Below are 12,443 nucleotides of genomic sequence, written 5' to 3' on the forward strand. Positions count from 1 at the left end.
TGAGATTTTTGTAGATGTGTAAATACTGCACATTTCTCTTATGAGAAATGCAATAGGTTTCCAGATCTGTTGTTAATAGTGATGGTTGGACCTGAGATCCATCTGAGGCAGCATGATTTTCTAATATAAAATTAATACCAGATCAAGGAAAGGTATTCATTAGGCAACTTCTTCAAGCCAGACTCAGGATGAAACACATTTACCAAGAAGAGAGACCTAAATGGAATACAGAACAGAGAGGAGAAGTTAGAAGTTTTACAGAAGTGTTTGTATGTGTTTTCTAATATATTAGTTTTATTACAAAATTCTTTATGCCATTTGGCACTTAGTTTGCAACATACCAATGCTTACTTTTGCATACAGTGACTTTTCAGGGATGAAAACAAATGAAGCAAAGACAGGAGGGAAAAAAAAAACCAGCAAAGCAAAAGCTGGTGTGAAACTGAATTTAATTTTGAGTTGTCAGTGAAGTGATTATGCACCATAAAATAATGTTTTCTTGTGTACACTCTATAATATCAAAAACTCTTAGAAATTTTGATGCCAGTTATCTACCAAAACAATTTTAGGAAAAGGTACGTCTCTTTAGTTCCTGGCCTGGCAACATTCCCCAAAGAAGACTTGCTCCTTATGACAGGAATCCAGCAAAAAGATAAAGAAAAATCTAAGTACATTTTAAAAGTGCTGAGCAAACCATAAGTTAAAATACATATTTATATGAAAATACACAAAAATCAACAGTCACGTGACTATATTTTCATTCTTGCTGGATAAGATGTAAAAAGGATAAAGCATTGCTTCACAAGTTATACTTTAGACCACAATTATAGAAATTTCTGAATTGTGATACAGAAATTATAATTTTCAGATTCTGTCACTAGTAGACAAAGTAGATTTTCAAACGTAAACTTTAGCAACTGAAAAGAGACTAAAGTTGAGTGATCCCAACAGTATTTGGTAACCCTTGTTTAAACAGCAGACAACTCTTCCATCAATCAAAAAAAGCATTTTGGGGGCAGACTAATTAGCAGATATATGGAATCCCAGTTAAAAATATGTGGGGTGTTTTGGGGAAAGGAAATTCACAGTGTTTGGCAGGGGCTCGCTGGCTGACCTGGGCATATTCCTCGTGGGTTCCAGAGCAGCCTGTGAGGCCGTGCACGAGGTGCACGTGGTGGCGGTGGGGCTGGGGAATTCACTGTTCAGTAGATGTTCCCAAGGAAAATGGGATTTTGAGGAGAAAAGGGTATTCTCTTTTCATAGTGCAGTCTGAATTGCACCAAAACCTACTCATTTTGCTCCTTGAATTCAGTGGAAGTTTGATAATAACGTAAGTTAAGAAAACAAATTAAATGAGTCTGAATCAAATCCCACAAAAAGGGTACAAAGAAAAGCAAGTATTTAAAAATGAGAAAGGAACTCGAAAAACCCGAAAAAAATGAAAGCCAGTGTTCTGGTCTACAAGCAGCACCTCATCAGCACCAATAGTCTATAAGCTGCACTGTGGCTTTCAGGGGCCTTTATTTCAAAGGACTGACTACTTGTTTATGATTCCGCTTAGGTATTAGTGAGTTTTTAATCCTTCCCCAGAGATCACATCTGTAATCTGGCAGACAGTATCAGCACAGATACAGCAGATAAAAGAACAAACTGTCAGTAATGAGTCTGAATTGATTTATGGTTTGGATTTTTTTCCCCAGATGTGAATGAATGTGAAATGCTGAGTGGAGTATGTGGCGAAGCTCTCTGTGAAAATGTCGATGGTTCTTTCCTGTGCTTGTGCTCTGATGAAAACCAGGAGTATGATCCGATGACCGGACAGTGCCGCTTCCGCACCTCACCAGGTAAAATGCCAATGGATTTTTGCATGCTTGGCATGATTTCCACTACATATGTAACCAATGGAAAGGTGAAGTTGGTTTAAATGTTGGTGTTGCTTTAACTACAACAGAAACATTCAAAACTCTGTTTTCTTGAAAGCGTGTGCATGAGAAGAGGCATTTCTAGGATGGAATATCTTATCAGTGAATCTTTAGCAGTGAAAATATAGCAGAAATACCTTCTAAATTTTATATGTCAACAGACTTGGCAGTAATAATGAACAGTTACAGCAGTTAAGAGTAAAGTCTCTTGTCTGCTGTACTGTAAGAATGAAATGTGATGTGGAATCAAGGCTCTGGCCTGAGTGATTCTATTTTTTGTTCAAATTTTTACAAACTTCCACTAGTATGCTTGGACAATGTTTAAGGGACCATATGATTTGAACCAGAATTCATATATAGCAGTATCCTCTTAGTATTATCTAGTACTAACCTAAGTCCTCAGAAAAGGCAGTTGGGAAAGCAAAAAACCAAAACACTTAATTGTTGTCAGTCTCCTTTTGTGGCTTTTTGAGTGCCCTTGCCTGTTTTGCTCCATCTTTTCTCCTGTTTTTCCTAGTAGTCCATTGTACCGGATTTGTGAGCTTTTGTTATCAGATGTTTTGGGTGTTGCAAATACTACTGGAAACACACTCATTAAAAATGTGTTTAGAACTCTTAACGTGGCCTCCACTGATCCAATTTGGAGAAAGGAACAAGCCCACAATAAAGCAACAAAGTATGAGAAATTAAGGGATTTACTTGCACAGTTGGGTTTGGGTTTTTTCCCCCTCCAGAATGCAAATCTTGGTATTTTTCTTATTTTGCTCTTACACTGCATGCTGATCTAGCTTCCGGAAACCTTCAGAATAACTGGCTCTAGTGCGAGGATGCAGACCCTACAGCTTACAAGGCAGTGGCTGTTTTCTCCTATCACTCATGGTCTTTCAGCCTTGTAAACAAGGTTGAAATATCTGTGACCTAATTGCAACAAGTATTTAGATCGCTGAATGCAGCACTCAGCAACACTCAAGAAGCTGCCTGTGAAATATCATTAACAGCTGATTGACAAACTGAAACCCTTGCAAAATCTTGTGAGAAAGATTCAGACTTCCAGGAGCTTGTTTTATGAAGGAGGAATGAAAAAAAGTAGGATGGCTGAGGCAGCAGAGCAATGCCTAGTGGTACTGCTGCCATTCCTGCTTACAAGGGAAAATACTGAAGTACCTTGCCATCATGAAGCAGATTAGCTTAAATACCCACTGATGATAGCAGCATTTAAAGTTATTCCATGCATATATGGAAGACGAGTGTTTAAATTATATTATCAAGATTTGCAGGAGACGTGAATGCCATCTTCATTTTGGTACTGTGAGGAGGTAGTACTTGGGAGAATTCAGCTACGTGTCAAAACAAAACCAAAGCTGAAGAAATTAGCAGGGGACCTGAGCCCATGTAAAAAGAAATCAAGTCCAAGGAGCATTCAAGGACATACCCAAACATTACTGTGGGGAGGAGGGGATGAAAACCCAGTGTGGCAGATTGTACTGTCAACAGATGAATATTCTACTCTCAGTACTGAAGCCATTCTTCCTTCCCCTCCAGCCTTCATCAGGCCTTAAAAAAACATGTGCTTTGTTTCTTCTCTGATAAGGTTATCAAGGAGGAAAATCTCACATAGGAGAACAGAAGACCGGGAAATTAGGAGCCAGTGAGACGTACTTTGCACCATAGGCTCTTGAATAAGGAAAAGTGGCAGCACTAGGAACAGAGATCTTACTATTTATTCTCTTTTCTTCCACAGTAAAAGGAGGAAAGTACTGCTGTTAGTTCTTCTTAAAAAGGATTCTTGCTTTCCTGTACATCCTGCAGCCTTGCTGGGTTTTTTTTTCCTACTCTTATCAGTTGGCTTATGTTTCTCAAAACCTCAGTGACTGACCAGTCAAGTAGAGCCACTGCCCCACGTACCTCTGGATTTGACATTTCAGGAGCGGACAACACACACTTCATTCTTCTACATCTGCTCACTTTGCTTGTTCCTATTTTGTTCTGAGAATCAATAGGTGGCCCTTGTGCAGCTGTCAGCTGAAGAGGGAACAAAACCAGTCTTTTTGTCCCCATCAGTAAGTGGCATAAGACCCATATGCTCATTGCAGGATGAGCAGTAACCGCTATGTTGGTTTGCCCAGCGATGAGTACTTCAGCCTCCCCCGAGACACGCTGCAGCATGATCATATAGGCATAACAAGCTACCTCCCTGCAAAGAGCGATGGAATAGCCACACGTCCTCTGGCTTTGAACAAGCCACATACTCAAGTCAGTCGCGGTGCTTTGAGAGCTCCTACGGTGCATGTGGACATCATCTGTCAGCATTAGCTTGCATCATGCCTATTTTCAGAAAGGAAGAATTTAATCTGTGTTACCCCATTCCAGATATCTATACTTAATGTGGCTTATTCAGCTTTTGCTTATTTCTCATTTTGTATTTTTGTCCATAAAGAAATGTTCGTCTACCTCATACCAAGTGGAAATAGGTGAAGATTGTTCAAATGTTACTTTAATTTGGAAACTTTTTCCATGTGGTTAAAGGCAGTTAGCTTTGTGGAATGCTGTGTGTTCACACTTTACTTGCCATTGGGGCTCTTGAGACTTCCTTCTATTCAGATTTTCCTTAGTGGAAATTCATCTATTGCTAGCTGTGTCCTGAGACAATCCTCTCAGTGTATGTATCAAGAATCCTAGCCCATACTGTCACGTTCTAGTAACAAAACAACAAAAAAAAGTAATTGTGCAAGGTTTCATTGTCTTACTCCCCTACTCTCTGCCCTGCCATTCACAAAATGTAGCAAATGCTTCAGAAGGAAGAAAAGATAGAGGAGGAAAGAACTCTGTTTTGTATCAGATGAAGCTTTGCTGTTATACATGTTTGTACCTAAGGGAGAAAAAAATGCCTAGTTTGGGTTAAAGTCTTGTCTTTAACAAGATATATAAAGCCAGTTATGATGTATTTCTAGCAAGTACCAAGCTGAACGCAGTTTGAGTAATAAACCTGTGGTTTTAATTGTTTCTGCATAAGACAAATGCATGTTCTAGTATGCATACAAATTACTAACATATACTAACATATTACTAATATATCTTACTGCATTGAACCCAGAAGCTATAATGGATAGTATATATTTGAGAATTATAATAGGTATGATTTAAAATGAGAACTGCAAAGAAAAGCATGTGTGTAAGCATAAGCATATCAGCAGGAATCTGGATTACATATGCAAAGGCCAGTATGATCAGAAGTTTGGGTAACGGCTCAGCCAGTGAAAAGAATTCCAGGGAGAGAACTCCACTAAGGTACCAGGGCCCACTTAGGTACCCATGACTAATTTTGATATTGCTTTCTCCTGGCTACATGAAATACAATCAGTTATTTATGGCAAGATATTTAACAGTATTTACAAGTAAAAATCCCAGTTTTGGTGGCCAAACATGTCCAAAGTCAGGTTGGACGGGGCTCTGAGCAACCTGATCTAGTTGAAGATGTCCCTGGTCATTGCAGAGGGGTTGGCTAGATGGCCTTTAAAGGGCCCTTCCAACCCAAACCATTCTACGATTCAATGAAGCATGAATACCTACTAGACTAATTTGTATTGAAATAAAATCATGCTCCTCCTAATCTAACCAACGACCAGCACAAAAAATTTGAGACTGCCAAGTAATAGTTTATAAATCTGATCTAAAAGCTTCCTCAAGGATAGAAATTTGGTGCTCAAGGACAAATTCTAAATTTCCTAAACTTTAAGGGGTTCCTAAACATTAAGACTTTAAAGAAAACTCTTTGTGTTATTTTTTACTGGCAATATGCATGTGTTTTTCTAAGGTAAATAACAATCTGAATTTCAGTCATCTATGAACATGGTCTTAGATGTAATTTCTAAATGTGCATCACTTGCACTAATCCCCGAACTGTACATATACACTGCACACACACACGTTAGATATTGTAGCTTACCACACGTGGAGCCAATTGAGAAATCTAAACAAGTATACCCTATCGATAGGCACGTACCAATATACTTTTACTGTCTTTTTGAAAATCAGATTCTGAAAGTGTGTGGTCCTCAAGCTGTGCGCTCAGTCACTAGAGTCTTTGCTAGAGGGTTTAGAAGTCATGAACTTGTAGTGATGATTTTTCACTTTAGCAACCTCCTTACTGATTCCAGCTGTGAATAAGAGGCATCAGTACACAGTTGCAGTATTTAAGATCCCATCAGTTCTATATGTTTCATTTTTTTCAGATCACAATTGTTAACAGGCCCCTATTTAGGCAAATATTTAAGTGTATGCTAAAATCTAAGCATATGCTAATATCCTGGTTATCCACTGAATCCTATATTACTAGTGGACACTTTTGCACCAAACTCATGCTGAAGCATACTGTGGATCAAGGTTATGCTAAGATATATAAATCCATTTCTAATAAATACTTCAGAGTTCAACCTAGCAGCAACTGTACGGAATCTCACTTATAGGCTGTTAATAGAACAGTCATATCAACAACCTGAAAAAATTATGTTCCTTTACCAGCATGTCTTAGGTAGACAGATGTTTTGCATTTTCTAACCACAAAAAACCTATAACAATGATAAAAAAATAAATATCCATTTCCTATCATATTTTGTCAACGTCCTAGTGAAACCACTTTCAAAACCAACCTGTTTACTAAATGGTTAATAATGTATGAGAGAGAAATTATATGCTTGTAGACACAGACTGGTCTTGGTTTAAAAAAAAATATAAAAGATTTGTGTCTCATTTGCTTTCCAAACATTCACAACGCCTGCTTGACTAACCCTCAGTCACAGCTGTGTAAACAACAGACTTTTAAGCTGCTGAACAGATAATGGGAGGAGACACCAACACATCATATGTAAAATTGGAATAAACAATGACATGATGAGATTGTCTCCCCTTCCTCCCAGGGCAGCTTCTGGTGTTCTTTCTCGGGTAAACAGAGTGAAAAGTGCCATGCTTTTTCTCCTGTTGAAGATTTGGCTTTGATTCAGTTAGACAAATGGCAAATGGCCAAGGAAAATGTGTAATTTGGTGACTAAAGTACTGCTCTCTCACCTTGAAATAACAGATTTAGTTCAGTTGCATTTCTGTGACACGATAGTCTTACCGTAGTTCCTATTGGATAGCAGCTGATACCACAAAACCACCACACTTTATGAAATTCAGCACATTATGGAAAATTGTAATTATCTGATGAGGGGACACCACAGGCTAAACTAACAAAGATGAAATAAGTACTCAGCTGGGTGTTTCCTTTAATGTACAACTTAGTTATATTGGCAAAACAGTAAAGGAAAGTTTGCCTTGTAGGTGGCAACATTGTACTAAATTTGAATAGAGGTGTCTGCCAGCCCCTCAGCCTCCCAAAACAGAACCAGTCACTTCTCTGAGGAAAACAGAAATAAATCCAATTGTCTGTTTGGAATTAGAAGCCAAAAGAACTATTACACACATTCATACTATTGACGTGCAATAATAGGCAATCCATACTGGCATTTTTAAACCCACTTTTCTCAAAAGTATGCTCAGTGAAGTTGCCTTGCTCCATCTGCTTGGGGGAATGCAGGTGGGCAGGGATAACAGGCTGAAGTAGCAAGAGCTGGAGTTCCTTTAATTCCTTCAGCATTTGTTGAACAATCACTATCGTCAAGCTCCCACCTCACAGTGGATGGGATTAGACGAAAATCCATCCTATACCTGGCATAAAGAGGCTGAGCTTGATCAAGAGACAAACAGAGGTGGACAGCTGAGGTGGTCAAGTGAACTTGGCTCTCCCAGGTTTACCAATACTTGTAAGTGGGCCAGCCTTAAGCCCTTTTCTGAAAAGAACTGGAAGGCAAACAAACATAGTTTATAGGCCTCAGCTCTCTGGGTCTTACTAATCTTCTAGCATTTTGAAATGCATTGTCACTCAGGTATAAAATAAGGTGTTGATTCCGGCCTAGATACGTGTGTTACTTGAGAAATGTCTCATGCTTGGCATATTGTGCAAGAGCCTGAGTAGACATGAATGAAATCTCAAATAATGGAAAATCAGCCACTGTGCAATAATTTTTAGTAAGTTTTTGTGAATTAAACATTTGTTAAGTGCTAAGTGTAAAGAATTTCCAAGATAAAAAGAAAATAAACTAGTCGCCTCAAGATTTATCTATCTTAAGTTCCTGAACAAAGTTTTGGGTTTGATAATAAACGTTAGCATTTGTAATTTTAGAACTCTGTTACTTTATGGATGGTCTATGAAAAGTTTTTCATATTAATCCAGTGTGAGTAACAATTTTATGTGATAGTTTCCACTTCTAAGCTCTTGATGAGAATTCTGTGGAAGTGCAAGGTTAGATAGACAGTTCTGGAAACACAGAAGCTTTAACTAGGTATTTCTTTTCAAACTTACTTCTTGGTGTACTTTAGCAGTGCCTTGCATTAGAAAAGTCTTTGACTATTTATAGGGGTTTTTATTGGATGTATGGGAGCAACTATTTTGCCTCCAGTCCTTATAAATACTGTGAGAGGACCCACGCAACTGCTAAAGGCAGAAAATCTGACTTCTTGGCTGGATGCCTACTTTAAAGTAAAGCACAGAGCCAGTTAACTTGACATCTGCATTATATTCCTCTGCTTACGATGGAGCAAGGCAGTTACCTTTGCAAAAATCATAAAGGGCCTTGTAGTCAAGTGTGGAACATGCTTTTTTCCCAGTGAAATTAAAAGGGGCTGGAAATATTCATTCTTTTGAAAATCAGGCCTTTTCAGTTTGTGCCTTAGCTTCATTATCTGTAAAATGAGGTTGTAATGTTTGCTCACCTCTGTGAAGAGCTTCCAGGTTCATACGTGAAAAGCACTATGTCAGTAGTTGGGCATGGTAGTTAGAGAGCTGAGCGTGACAGCAGGTAGTTCGTGCATTGCTTAAAAATGAAAGAAATGTAAACATGAAGAATCCCTTTGTGGCCAAGTTGGAGAACAGGTCTGATAAAGTCAAAGGAAGGCTATCGCCTTCCATCACTCTTCCTAAGAACAAAAAAGTTAAACCAGAGTTTGTACTTAACTGTTTTCTTCTCTGCTTGACAATGCTGCTGTTCACTGTGGTGGAACTGAGGTACTGCGGCTCTTCTGATTCTCCTGTAAAACTGATTGACTTCACATGTCATCTTATGTGGTTTATGTTTTCTTTTCACCTTTAGAATTACCAGTAGAGGCTGATCAACATGAAGATGGAAAAAAGGAGTGCTACTACAATCTGAACGATGCTAATTTCTGCGACAACGTGCTTACATCCAATGTAACCAAACAAGAGTGCTGCTGTACCTTGGGTGCTGGCTGGGGTGATAACTGTGAAATCTTCCCATGCCCTGTCTTTGGAACTGGTAAGAGGAGGGTTCTGTCCCTTGGCAAACTTGCAAAGCATTGTGTTTATGTTAACAGTAGTGTAGTGCTTTGCTGTCGGAGAAGGCTTGCCCATTAAACCCCATATTCTGTATTATTTAGTCATGACTTATCCATGGGAGACTTCCATAGAGGAAAAGGTAGTAGGAATAATTCATACCTGGTGTAAATCCATTGGCTTCACTGCAGTTACCCTAGGGATAAAAACAGCCTGTTACTAAACAGCATTGCCTCCAACTGATTTAAACAAAGATGGATTCTCACAGAAGCTTTTTCCAGATGCTGTGGTAACATGTTAGATTTTTCCCAAGCTGGAAAACAAAGGTAAGTATTACAGCATTTTTGAGTCTGCAGCTATTCTTTGTAATGTTGTTTCTACAGCTGTGTGAATTACTGATATATATTATGACATTAGTTTTACATTTGCTACTTACTGAACAATTCAGTTAATCATGTTGTCTGCAGATCATTGTTTAACCTCTAAATATTAAATTAGCAAAACACAGCCATATGATATTTGTCACAAATATTGAAAACAGTGCTTGAAACATAAACAGTGATGGCTGAAATTCAGACTCCAGCTGGAAAAAATCACGTAAGAGAGAACATGTGTAAACTTTTTGAGATTAAACACTGAAGATTACTTTTCACACAAATGTATCATCATGTTTAATTCTTGTTTTAACTATACTTTAGAATCAGTGAAATGAAATGAGATGTGTTACAAAAAGAGCCTCTCTGCTTGGATAGGTTTATTTGATTCTGTATAGTCTCCAAGACGCTTTAAATAATTTCCCTCTGTAATGCACACCATGTTCTCCTATTGCAGTCAATTAGTGTTTTTCCTGCATAAGGACTGAAGAATGTGGACAGGGGGTTGTATCTCAGTTGGGGTATGTCTAAATTGCAGCTTGCACTATAGCTCAGAGAGGCCCATGCTAGCTTTAATTAAGATAATTTGGCTACTGGTATTGTTATAACTGCAGTGCACCATGAAACCCAGTAAGGACTACACTCTCCTGCCAAGGAGCAAGAGAAATTAGTTTGCGTGGAGCTCTGTGGTGCTGTGTGTACCCTAGCTAGGTTTTTCAAAGCTAGTGCTGCAAACTGAGAGCAGAGGAAAGTCAGGCTGTAGCCAACTTTGTAACTGTTTGCATCCCCAGTTTAGCTAAAGGTGTGCACAATTGCCTGATAGATGTGAATAAGGCAAAACGTCGCCTCAGATTTCTCAAAGTACCGTGAAACACATATGTAACACATACATATGTGAGTAACTTAACGACGTATTTTTTTTGTTTTTTCTCTCTCCTAGCTGAATTTACTGATTTGTGTCCTGAAGGAAAAGGTTTCATTCCCTCTGGAGAATCATCTTACGGGCTTCTTGCTCAGAATTACAAAGGTCAGTACTGACTTGTATTAAGTTTAATTATTTCAGAAGTTCTGGTAGTTGATTGGCTGAAATGTGAGCCAGCAATGTAAACATACTAATTCAAATTTTATTAGGTGACAAAACCAGCTTGTGATATAAAACATTACTGAAAATCATCATTTGACAGATTGTTAAGAATGTCAATTGTACAGTCTCTGTAATATTCTGGTTTAATTTAAGCTAAGTGCTATACACTGTGAGAATAGATGCTGAGACCACAAACCTCAAATACTCATTTACATATGGAATACAAAGCCACCTGAAATTTGTAAATAAATTTACAAATTAGGAGAGAGCAGAAAAGTTCTGTTAAACATTAGACCTACAAGTGAGAATGAATATAAAAACTGAAAAGAAGTTCAGCAATGATATTTTCATTACAGAACGTCATGAAATAATTATCGAACAAAAGATTGTAGAGAAATACGAGTGATAGAAGGAATTGGTGGGTGTGGGTGGGAAGGAGTTGGCATCACTAAGAAGGAAGAGTGAGATCAGTGAAATTCCTTTTCAAGTTTGAGAAGCAGTCATCAATATTAATAATTTGTGAGATTAATTTTCCTTGGCATAAACACACTGTATTTGTGTTAGCTAAAATGAAGTCAGCATAGTATCTTTGGGTTACATAGCAACTACAGGATCTTTAGAAAAGCACACATTTTATATATTTGTTCCTACTGGAATTGTTGTTTTACAAATCAAGAACTAAATACAGAAAGTACTGTGTGTTCATATCACATAAAAATGCAGTAAAATTTACTATTTTTCAAGGCATAATATCACATGGGATGTAGATAAGGATTTGCCAGAGTTGCTTCTAGCTAAATCAGTAATCTGTCGGACCCAATTCTGAGATATGACAAAAACTGGTGGGACTTGAAAGATTTTTGGATTTTTTCCTAATGGTTGTTATGTGTACTTTTCCGAACTACCTTCCTCACTGAGTAGGACACTACTAGGTCAGTTTTCCTGTCGAGTTAGCGAGTAGACCATGGTTGAATTCAGGTCTCTGTCCTACCAACGTTTTTTTTTTATGTTATCCTCAGCAGGTGTGTGTTTGCACCTGTAAAGTGCACGGGGCATGGAAAAGATACTAAAGGTTATAAGGCACTAATACCCAGATTCATTCAAACTAATGTGGGCGTTTAAATGGGGTAACTCACATAAGACCTCCACTCTCTGGAGGTGTTGCTTTGTCCACCAACTTGGAGTAAAGAACAAAGTGCCATGGGATGAATCCAGACCTGAGACTGATGGTAGCAGGGACCAGTCTTCAACAGACTGACAGTTTACATCTAGACAAGTCAGAACACTGACTAGTATTAGGTCTTAAAGGACCTAATGCTCTCTGAGAGTATTTTTGTTCAGTGCGTTGTTTCTTTTTGCAGATCTAAGATTTCTGTGTATCTTTGCAATGTAGATTTGGGACATGCTGTGTGTGCAGTATGTCCAAATGTATGTCAGAGAAAATCTGCATTGTTTTCATTGTGCTACCTCAGGGCTGACAATATCTCTAGCTGCCGTAAATACTGAAGTGTGGAAATGGTTCATCTGGAAATCTCTTCCACAAAACCTTGCCATAGTAAGACTTCTTCTGTTTTCTGTAAGTTTATTTTGTAATAACCTTAGGAATGGCACAAAGGACGAACAATAAATGGATAAGTACTTTTAGTAATGTGATCGTTCTCTGTTACACTAAGTCA

At 38.2% G+C, this 12,443-nt stretch overlaps 1 protein-coding gene across 8 annotated transcripts in view; it reads left to right on the forward strand.

Annotated features, from left to right (window-relative positions):
- Positions 1 to 12,443, forward strand: part of LTBP1 (latent transforming growth factor beta binding protein 1) — a 204,593-nt gene that overhangs the window by 169,599 nt on the left and 22,551 nt on the right. For all 8 annotated transcript variants that reach the window (XM_075748916.1, XM_075748918.1, XM_075748917.1 and 5 more), the window contains 3 exons: positions 1,701 to 1,844; positions 9,110 to 9,292; positions 10,624 to 10,710. In XM_075748916.1, coding sequence (XP_075605031.1) covers positions 1,701 to 1,844; positions 9,110 to 9,292; positions 10,624 to 10,710 — 414 coding nt within the window. The remainder of the gene's footprint in view (positions 1 to 1,700; positions 1,845 to 9,109; positions 9,293 to 10,623; positions 10,711 to 12,443) is intronic.

The sequence above is a fragment of the Balearica regulorum genome, chromosome 3, assembly GCF_011004875.1.
Source record: "Balearica regulorum gibbericeps isolate bBalReg1 chromosome 3, bBalReg1.pri, whole genome shotgun sequence".
Lineage (NCBI taxonomy): Eukaryota > Metazoa > Chordata > Aves > Gruiformes > Gruidae > Balearica > Balearica regulorum.